This window comes from Herpailurus yagouaroundi, unplaced genomic scaffold (genome assembly GCF_014898765.1).
Source record: "Herpailurus yagouaroundi ecotype Mexico unplaced genomic scaffold, PumYag 141, whole genome shotgun sequence".
NCBI classification, from domain to species: Eukaryota; Metazoa; Chordata; class Mammalia; order Carnivora; family Felidae; genus Herpailurus; species Herpailurus yagouaroundi.
In genome coordinates this window covers 74,934,928-74,944,721 of record NW_024412396.1, presented here as the reverse complement: position 1 = coordinate 74,944,721, position 9,794 = coordinate 74,934,928, and the positions used below count along the sequence as shown (strand labels likewise).

General features: G+C 55.5%; 1 protein-coding gene and 1 long non-coding RNA gene across 2 annotated transcripts; one reads left to right on the top strand and one right to left on the bottom strand.

Annotated features, from left to right (window-relative positions):
• The first annotated feature begins 357 nt into the window (after positions 1-357).
• On the top strand, positions 358-6,286 carry ATP5MJ (ATP synthase membrane subunit j). The gene is made up of 4 exons (XM_040478346.1): positions 358-484; positions 3,828-3,951; positions 5,326-5,349; positions 5,988-6,286. Exons 2-4 carry the CDS (start codon positions 3,828-3,830, stop codon positions 6,020-6,022), a joined length of 183 nt encoding a protein of 60 aa, XP_040334280.1. The 5' UTR covers positions 358-484; the 3' UTR covers positions 6,023-6,286.
• Positions 6,287-6,614: 328 nt separating this feature from the next.
• LOC121032344 (uncharacterized) lies at positions 6,615-7,810 on the bottom strand. Its single transcript, XR_005791242.1, has 2 exons — positions 7,534-7,810; positions 6,615-7,294 (listed from the first exon to the last, which is right to left on the bottom strand). It is a non-coding gene; the product is annotated as an uncharacterized LOC121032344 (long non-coding RNA).
• Between the last annotated feature and the right edge of the window lie 1,984 nt (positions 7,811-9,794).

The window sequence follows — 9,794 nt, the reverse complement described above, 5'->3', positions numbered from 1 at the left end:
CTTCGGATTCTGCCTCTTCCTCTCTGACCCTCCCCTGCTCGCTCGCGCGCGCTCGCTCGCTCTCTCTATAAACAAACATTGGGAAAAGAAAGAAAACCAGACGGGAGACGACTTCTCAGACTTAATACATCAAATAAAGACGGCCCCTTTTTCAGGTGGACGCACCTTTCAGCTTTGTCCAGGACCCTACACCGGAAGTCCCGCAACGGGACACGTCCCACCCGTTAGTCACCTGGTCGTGACAACACACCCAGGCCCCCTTGGCCAGCCCCTTCCCCTGGCACTCCGCCAGCCGGCCGCACCGGGGCGGCCGCTGGAGGCGCTGTGGCGAGCAGACACGGCCCGGGAGGCGCTCTGGGCTCGGGGCGCCGCCGCTCCTTCCGCCTTCCCGACGGACCCCGCGCGGCGCTTGCGCACTCGGTGACCTTTCCGCGTCGTTAGCCGTGCGGGTCCAGGCGGCCTGAGCTGGGGGTCGGGGGCCGAGGTGAGTGCGGGGGGCGCGGCCGGCTGCTCGGCGCGGGGTATGGGGGCCGGCGGGGCGCAGGACTGCGGGCGGCAGGTGGGAGTCCCTCCGGGCCCCCGCTGACCTTGGGCTGCAGCCCCCGGCCCAGGAAGGGAGGCGGTCCGCGCGGCCTGGCTGGTTGTGCGAAGTCCCGCCGTCTCCTTCGGCCTGGACGCCTCTCGCGCCCCGCCGGACTGCTTTGACGAAGGGCACTCGGGCGGTGACAGGGTCGGCCACCTGCCCGGGGTCGCGCAGCTGCTGCTGATGGAGCTCCCGCCCAGAGCTTGGTCCCTTCAGTCCTTGTACCTCGGTTCCCTTTGCGACGCGCTGTTCTACAGGTTACTAAGCCGGGGGGGGGGGGGGGCCCACCACGGGGCCCACAACGGGGTCGCAGGCGATGGTTGCAGTTGTATGGAACTCGGGCCTGTGAATCCCCTTCCGGGCCTCAGCGGGTAGACGTGTCCTGTCTGCCGTGTAAGGTCGGGTAAAAGTTTGCTGATACAGAGTGAGTGTCCTAAAATCCGCACACGGAGCCGGTGGTGTGCACGGACGGTGGACTCAGGTGGGAAAAGTGGGGGCTTCACTTTATTAAATATCGGGAACATGACACTTGTCCAGCCTAATACGGCAACCTTGGCCAAAAGGAAAGTCGCGCCGGGGTAGGTAAGTATTTGTAGGATACTGCTCAGTCCGAGATGATTTTAGGTGAGGAGGGCCGGGGGACCAGGACGGTGTGCAGAAAATCAGGGCAACTCAAGTGTCTTCAGCCCCTTCTCCCCTCCTTTGCTCTCAGTTTACTTTGCTGTTTTCCATCTAGATCTTCATCTGGCCTAAGTGAGGGCAGGTCCTTCAGTTCTCCTTCTTAGAATCCCAGTAGCTTAGCACTACTATCGGCCGGATGTTTGTGGCACTTCCTTCTGCCGCCGTTGTGACCGTGTGCTGAGTCCTCCTTCCACATCAGGCCGGGTCATTTATGGTTCCCCTTGGAGGCCATCCAGAGCCCTATGGGGCTCGTGGACATATCCCTGTTTCACAGGAGAACCTTCTGAAAGGACAACTTTGGGGACTTGCCCCCAAGATTGGGAGCAGAGCAGACGGAGCTGGGATTGGGACCCAGCCGCAGTGGGGGCTGGGATTACCTTCCTTCCCAGTTACTGCTGGGCTCAGGGAGGAGGGGAATGCTGCTGGTCGGCCTGAACTCTTTCCACCTGGGGGTTTTAGAGGCCCCCTCTGGATCCCGTCTGGGTCTTCTCAGGTACCTTCCAAGAGCAGGGTTGTTGCTTTCTTGGATCCTCGTGCTCTGACAGCATCTCAGCCTGAGGACAGACATATCTGCAGGGGTTCCAGGAGGAGGACACAACCGCATCCTTCAGGGTCACACCTGGGTCAGGGGGCAGGGCTGGCTGACCTTTACGACCATGCCTCAGCCTCAATAAGACGGTCCTTGGAGCAGATTCTCCTAGTGATGAGGACTGGGGGCTTGGGTGATTCATAGATCCAGCTGGGTGATCTCCGGCAACTCCCTCTAAGTAGCCACCTGGTAGGGGTCATCTGGTAGGGGTTAGGGAGTGGTGCAAGAGGTAAGTGTGTACGTACTTTGTGAGCACTGGTAGGTTTGCATGACGCGCTTAGAGTAAAAGCTGGACTCCTCACCACAGCTTCCGTGGCCCCAAATGACCGACCCAGCTCCTCTTCCCTCCCGTGGTCTAGCCACGCCGTTTTATGTAACAGCTCTCGGTACAGGACACCAGACTCTGTTAACACTTGATGCAGAGGAACCTGTCTTCACGAGAGCCCTTGGTGAGTGGGCAGTGTTTTCACCCCCACTTTGCAGAGGAAGAAATCGGGGCAGTGAGCAGGAAGGAGGCAGAGCCCGGATTGGGATGTGGGCAGCTGTGGTGGCTTCCCTTCCTCCCCCTTCCGCAAGCCCATCCCGGCCTGGGGTCTTGGCGGACACGCTGCCTCTGCCAAGGACACTTTTCTCCCAGGTATTCGCACTCCTGAGGAGCCAGCTTCTCAGCCCCCAGACAAGGCCTGCTGCCTAGTGCGTGCTCAGGAAATCGCGATCACACCAGAGAACACTGAATCCGAGAAGTGAAATTCTGCGTGGCCCCAGTAGTGATGTGAAGGAGCGATGGACGGGGCTCTGGCCGGGGCGGGGACCAGCAGCCTCACTGATTGAGGCTGGAGGAGCGCTTTCGCGGAAAATGCAAAGTGCTTGGATCTAGTTAGTCCTGACAAGCTTTGAAGGACTGTAGTTTAATACACCACTTGAGAGGTTACAGAGCTTAAATGAAAACACGGGCATCAAGTTTTAGAGTCTGTAGTAAATTGTGTCATCAAAAGCCTTACTTGGAGACCTGCACATAAAAGCAAACTTTGTTAAGTTCAGCATCTGATGGCTTTTCTCCATCAAATCCAGTGATGAGGTAAATATTTTCATGCATTAAATAAGTTCGGTCATAATTGCAGCTCTTAGGAAGTAACCACGTCATCTTTCGCTGTCTGCTTTGCAATTGGCGGCAGATTTCGAAGCTGAAACACAGGTGAAACATCGTAACTGTGGTCAATAGCCCCATAAAGTTCACACACACACACACACACAAGTGAAACGATGGATGTGGTCGTTGACTAGATGGGGGAAATCTTTTCACGGTGTTTATCGAGTCACCACCACGGTGTATGCTGAATGTCTTACAGTTGGAGGGCGCCTGGCTGGCTCTGTCCGTAGAGCATGGGACTTGATCCGGGGTCGTGAGTTCAGGCCCCATGTTGAGGGTGGAGACTGCTTAAAACAAAAATTAAAATGTGTATGTCACAGTTTTAGAAGTCACTTATACCTCACTAGGGCTGAAATTTTTAAAAACAGGAGGTTCTGGGAGCTGATCGGCATGTGCCCACGCTGGGTGTGGGTCTCATTAGGACCTCTGTTCTTTTTCAGCTCTGAATGCCAGCAGTTCTTAACGTGATGATGCAGACACACAAGTTTTTCTATTTAAGGGTTAAAAGAAAGTGGTGTGTGATTTTGGGCACAGCGTTCATGGAGAGTAGCTGTCGGAGAGGGGACATGGGCTGTGCAGGGTGGCACGGTCTGGGGACTCAGGAGCGAGGGGTGGCAGAGCACCAGGGTGGCCTCGGCTGACAGCCCCGAAGTGGGGAGTAGAGCTCCAAGAGCTGCCGAGCGGGGGCCCCATGCGGGGTAGGAATGGCCCCTGTGCGGGAGTTATAGGAAACGGGGTCAAGTTCAGGAATACGTGGGACCCCCTTAACCAGTTAGCTTTAAAATGACGATCATGGTAACATTTATCTCTGTGCTTCTTTTCAGATGCTTCAAAGCCTTATTAAGAATGTTTGGGTCCCCATGAGGCCCTACTATACCCAAGTTTACCAGGAGATTTGGGTAGGAATGGGGCTGATGGGCTCCATCATTTATAAAATCAGGGCTGCTGGTAAGTTTCTGTATGTTCACTCTTTAGCAGTCAGGATGAAAATTCTTTTTAAAGGGAATCACGATTCATGTGAAGGAACTATGGTTCTTACCCAGAAGTGAGCATCAGAGCCCTTTGTTAAAACATGAGGAGTAGGGGCACCTGGGGGTCTCAGTCGGTTGAGCATCCGACTTTGGCTCAGGTCATGATCTTGCGGTTCGTGAGTTCAAGCCCTGCGTCAGGCTCTGTGCTGATGGCTCAGAGCCTGAAGCCTGTTTCAGATTCTGTGTCTCCCTCTCTCTCTGCCCCTCCCCCGTTCATGCTCTGTCTCTGTCCCAAAAATAAAAAACGTTGAAAAAAAAAATTTTTTTTTAAAAAAAACATGAGGAGTAGGGGCACCTGGGGGTCTCAGTCGGTTGAGCATCCGACTTCGGCTCAGGTCATGATCTTGCGGTTCGTGAGTTCAAGCCCCGCGTCAGGCTCTGTGCTGATGGCTCAGAGCCTGAAGCCTGTTTCAGATTCTGTGTCTCCCTCTCTCTCTGACCCTCCCCTGTTCATGCTCTGTCTCAAAAATAAATAAAAATGTTTTAAAAAACTTAAAACGTGAAGAGTAGGGGGGGCTGGAGGGCTCAGTCGGTTAAGCGTCCGACTTTGGCTCAGTTCATGATCTCACAGTTCATGAGCTCAAGCCCTGAATTGGCCTCTCTGCTGTCAGCACAGCAGAGCCTACTCGGGACATTGTCATTCTGTCTCTCTCTCTCTGCAGCACGCTCTCTCTCTTCAAAATAAATAAACTTAAAAAAACATGAAGCGTACATGTCAGCTGTAAGAGACATTTGGGGACAACTGAGAAAATCTGAACAAACCTTGATAACAGGGAATTGTGAGTTTTCTTAGGTGTCACGGTGGTACTTCAAACACATAGGAGATGTCCTTAGTTTTAAGATGCGGACTGAAATAGGGGTGGAGTGTCGTGGCGTATCGTGCTTTACTGTACCTTTTCCACTGTTGTGAATGTTTGAACTGTTTTCATAATAGAAACTGAGACGAGGTGACCATTTGGTCCCCAGTGGAACAGAGATGAGCCCCAGTCATGTATTAACAAGCAACTGGTTTAAACTACAGGACTGAGGTTTGGGGGGGGGGGGTGTGGGGGGTACAAAGCCCTCCAGATGCTGAAGGGCTGTTTAACTGTCCATGGAGCATCTTGGGTGGAAATTGTACCGCTTCTTGGCTGTGAGACACCATAGAAACTCCCTATTTTCTGAAAGCTTTCTGAAACAGCTTTACTGAAGCTATGAGCTCTTCAGCCAAATATCGATTTCAACACTAGGTTGACTGAAAACATGTTTCTAAAACACTGATACGACCAATTTTTCTTTCTTTTTATTTCAGATAAAAGAAGTAAAGCTTCGAAAGGTAAGATTTTTGCTTCTTAAAATGGATGGGGAATTAAAAACCCCATCGTGCCTTTTCAGATCAAGGCGTATCTGTTCTGCGGTATGTGCTTATCAGTACATAAGGTACAGGGGGATCACGTTGAAACATGAAGTTCCTCTTACAGTCGGGAGTGTTAAAAACCACTGCCCACCCCCTTGGACCAAGTAAGACTTCTGGGGGTAATGGAAAGCCAGAGGTAGCCAGTGCCGCCAGCAGGGAAGCACAGGTTAGCTTGCGAGCTCGCTGCCCTGTGAGGTGTGTTTTGAAAGAAAGCATCACATAAGTTTATGCCCAAGTGTTGGACATTTCACTCTACTTCCCAAATGACAGTGAAACCAGTCATGTGAGTCCTCACAAACCCAGGGCTGGCTCGTGACCTCTGGGGAGAAGACACTTCCTGCCCCTCTGTCCTGTGCCACAGGTTTGTTCCGTGTGCACGAACTGATTACACGCACCCGTAAACATGTCAGACACTCCGTGTAGGAGTGACCCTCCAGACTTGTCCATAGTGTTGAAAACTGCCATTTACAGACTTGTCAGTAAGGTACGGAATAGACCATCTTCTGTGTGTCCCTTTCTTCCTCACTTACAGTCACACTGTGCTTCTCTTTTAAAAGCTTCGAGTCCTGCCCCCGCCCACGGTCACCATTAGCCAGCTTTCCTCGGAGCACACGTGAGACTGACCATCTGGCTGTAAATCCCGGCAGCTCTGTTAGATGGGCGCGTGGAGCACCGCCGTACGCGTGTAGACGTGTTGTTTCCTTTGTGGCGTGAATAAATGGAACTGTGAGGTGCGCCTGTGCCCGTGTCCCCTTGTCCGCCTCCCCGGTGAGCCGTCCCGTCCTCGATCGCCACAGGAGTCGGGGTTAGGCCGAGGCCCTCACCCCTGTGATGTCCAGTAAACAGTTGTGAAACATATGATTCTGCCACTTAACTCTCGTGACCTCGCCGAGCCTGTGTTTTCCCCTTTGGGGACCGTACGTCAGTTCCAACGGATCCGCGAAGACGGCGGCGGGGGGGGGGGGGGGGGGCATTAGTGACACTGTAAAGTGCCAGCGCCTGGGGGGCTTGGTCCTTAGGCATTCAACCTCAGCTCAGGTCGTGATCTCACAATTCGTGAGCTCCAGCCCCGCTTCTCTCTCCCCTCCCCTCCCCTGCCCCACTCTCTCTCCCCTCGTTCGCTTGCAGGTGCACTTGCTCACCCTCTCAAAAAAAAAAAAAAAAAAGACAACTGTAAAACACTGTACAATTAAAGTAGGAGATCTTGTAGTGGGTGAAAAGTATAAGCTCTGAGAGACTTTATCAGGAAGTCCCTGGTAAGGCAAAGTACATAGTACTTAAAAACTGACATGATTCCAGCTCAGGGTCCTGGGATCAAGCCCCGTGTCGGGCTCTGCCTGACTGACTGATAATTTCTCCCAGTTTGGCTAATATCAAATAAATATTGCATGCTATTTGTCTCCATTTAAGGCAGTCACCAAACTGCGAGAATTGTGCCTTTTTCTCTTTTTTTTTGAGAGCACAAGCTGGGGAGATGGGCAGAGGGGGAGAGAGAATCATAAGCAGGCTCCATGTTCAGCACAGCCGGACGAGAGGCTCAATCCCATGGCACTGGGATCATGACCTGAGCCAAAATCAAGAGTCAGACAGCCAGGTGCCCCCCAGAATGACACTTTTATAAAGGATTCTAAAGCAGTAAGGGTAGAGGGGTCTAATTTGAAATGTGGTGCTCTGCAGGCCAGCAGGGGTCTCGCTGTGGAATAGAGACAGTGGCCCAGGTCCGGTCGCCAGCGGTCTTTCCTCATAAGGACAGAGACCGTCCCGGGTTTCGCGTGTGTCTCCAGCACATAGGGTCAGGTCTGGCCACGTTCGGCGCCTGACAAGTGACTGCCACTTGCTGCAGGGATTCCCAGCTAGATTTCTCCTATGTATAGATGGGGATGACGCCTGCCCTCAGCGTCGCTGCCCACCTCACAGTGGTATCCGCGCTGGGGCCAGGGTCAGGACCAGAACTGGGAGGAGACCCCGGTGTTCCTGATCCCGTTGGTCTGGGCAGGAGCCTGAGAACTTGAACTTCTCATCATCTGCCCAGAGGTGCTGCTGCCCCGGGGACCACGTTTTGAAAAGCTCTAATGCAAAGAACCGCACCCACGGGGCCCTTACCCTCAGCGCTCCCCCGCGCCCCCGGTGGGGCCCCCAGACGCCAGCCCTGTGCTGTGCAGCTTAGCTCATGCGGTCAGAAGAAGCAAACGAGGTGGAGCCCCAGCCCCGTTTTGAGGCAGTGAGAGCCAGAGGTCACCTTGCCGGGGCTGGGGCTGGGACTCTGAATCTGCACTTGCCCAGGGAGGGAGAGGCACGGGACCCGGGGAACCAGCCCCGGAGCTGACCAGGGCTGCAGCGCCGGCCCCAGGGGCGCACTCCCCCCCCCCCCACACCCCGTTACCACCTGTGGGTCCTTTAGTTCTCATCTGGGTAAATGAGTGTTTTGCCAAAGGTGCACGTGATCCACCGGGAGCCCGCTGCCCGCACCACTGCTGCAGAGTGGGGTTTGGGACCGTGGGTGGGCTGCCTGCTGCAGCGGGCAGTTAATGCTTAGTGACACAGTGAGGCAGGTGGGAGGACGTCAAAGGTGAATACCCCCTCCCCCGCTTACCCCCAGACGCTGCCGAGGAGCAGCGGTGCCTCTCAAAGTGGAGCAAAGCGACCTTCGTGCCAGGCCAAGTGGTTTCCTGTCCCTAAAACCCTCAGCGGAGGCATTGTGTTTCGTGGTGGGGAGAAGTAGGCTTTGTTGCTGGCCCAGAACCCATTGAGAGTTTGGACAGTCCCTCCACGCTTTGGGAACAGGCGGGTGTCCCAAGGCGGCCAGCAGGTGGAGCTAGAGCGTGCCGCCAGCAGGCTGTCCCGCAGCTCCGGGTGGGTGACGCGCCGGCCCTGCGCCGGGCGCCCGGGGAGCACGAGGAAGGCGGCTGCCGACGCAGCAGGGCCCCGCGACCTCACCCGTGGGAGGGAGCAGCCGGTTTCCACAAGAAACGAGGCTTCTTATCCTAAACCTACACGTTCTCCCGTCCCGGCTCAGTGCCGTGCCGCTCACGGTGACCGGCGAGTAACCTCAGGCAGAGGGAAGAGAACACAGGTCTGGGCATCTGAAGGTGGAACTTCAAACGCCACGCTGTCACTCGGCCTCTGGGAGGAGACACGTGTCTCTTGTTGCCATCCCAGGGGTACGTGAGCCCCGGCGGGACACCGTGGAGGACGTGGTTCCTGCCGCCCTCCGTGGGGTCGCGTCTCTAAAGCCGGCGGGGTCCCGAGTCCCCAGGTGCCAGCCCCCCGTCCGTCTGCCCTGCACTCACTCACCTCCGCGAGCTCGTACTATTTCCCGTTTGGCGGACGGAGTGGGGGTCCTGACGATCAGGCTGCACTAGAGGGTCACTAGCTGGCTAGCGAACAAGCTACCTGATTGGCAGAGCCAGGGTCCCAGTCGGACCATCTGCTTCCGAGTCAGGGTGGAGAGAGCATGCGCACACCGCCCCTCTCCCCCTGGCCTGTAGCGCCTAGAGAAGAGAGCCCGGCGCTGGGCAGCCCGCGCGGTGGTGGGCGTCTGCGTTACAGGTGCCGCTGGAGGTCAGGCCCGGCGTCACCAGCCAGCTCTGGCCTAGATCCTTATTCACGTGACCCTCGCAAGAAGGCATTCCCGGTACTACTCGGGAGATTGGAACGTGGGCCGGATGCTCAGCGGCACCAAAGAACCCATTTCATCAGCTTACTTTGTTCCAGTGCTGGTGTTGTGGTCATCGAAGGAGATGTCCTTGGTGCAGACGAGCAGATGTGGGTGAAGATACGGAGCGGGGGCGACGTGACCGCTCGGGTTTACCTTCATACGTCAGCAAACACCAGCGACCTGAACAGACGGGCGAGGGCGCAGCCCAGATGAGACGGCCGGCGTGTGTTCACGCTCGCTCGCGATGCCTGGGGGGAGGCCATTACGTTATTCTCTCTGCCTTCAAACCCGTGTGACCTTCTCCCAATGAACATTTTTCTTTTTACCTTTGTTTTAGGTTTATATTTATTTTGGGAGAGAGAGCAAGAATGGGTGGCGGAAAGGCGGGGGGGGGGGGGGGGGGGGGGACAGGACCCGAAGCAGACTCCGCGCCGTGTACGGCTTGCGTCCCCCTAACGGAGATCATCCCGGCAGGTTGGATTCGGGTCCCCGTTGGTGCCACCGTTCATCACTTGGGTGTGTGGCCTCAAGCAAACTCCTTAACTTCTCTGGCTCTTGGCTTCCCTGCCTCTCAAGTGAAGTAATTGAACTCAAGGGCCTCCAGAGCATCTCAGCTCTATAATTCTGTAGCCAGTGGGGCTGATACGTTGCAGATTTCTGTGAAGGACGCTACGTTGGCTCTTTCCGCCTGGTGCCCAACACAGGA

What these genes read in the sequence shown, in the direction of transcription:
- ATP5MJ (XM_040478346.1), top strand. Translation starts at nt 3,828, where the DNA reads ATGCTTCAAAGCCTTATTAAGAATGTTTGGGTCCCCATGAGGCCCTAC. An exon ending in TTATAAAATCAGGGCTGCTG is followed by an intron (nt 3,952 to 5,325) that starts GTAAGTTTCTGT and finishes TTTTTATTTCAG; the next exon opens with ATAAAAGAAGTAAAGCTTCG. An exon ending in AAGAAGTAAAGCTTCGAAAG is followed by an intron (nt 5,350 to 5,987) that starts GTAAGATTTTTG and finishes CTCTTTTAAAAG; the next exon opens with CTTCGAGTCCTGCCCCCGCC.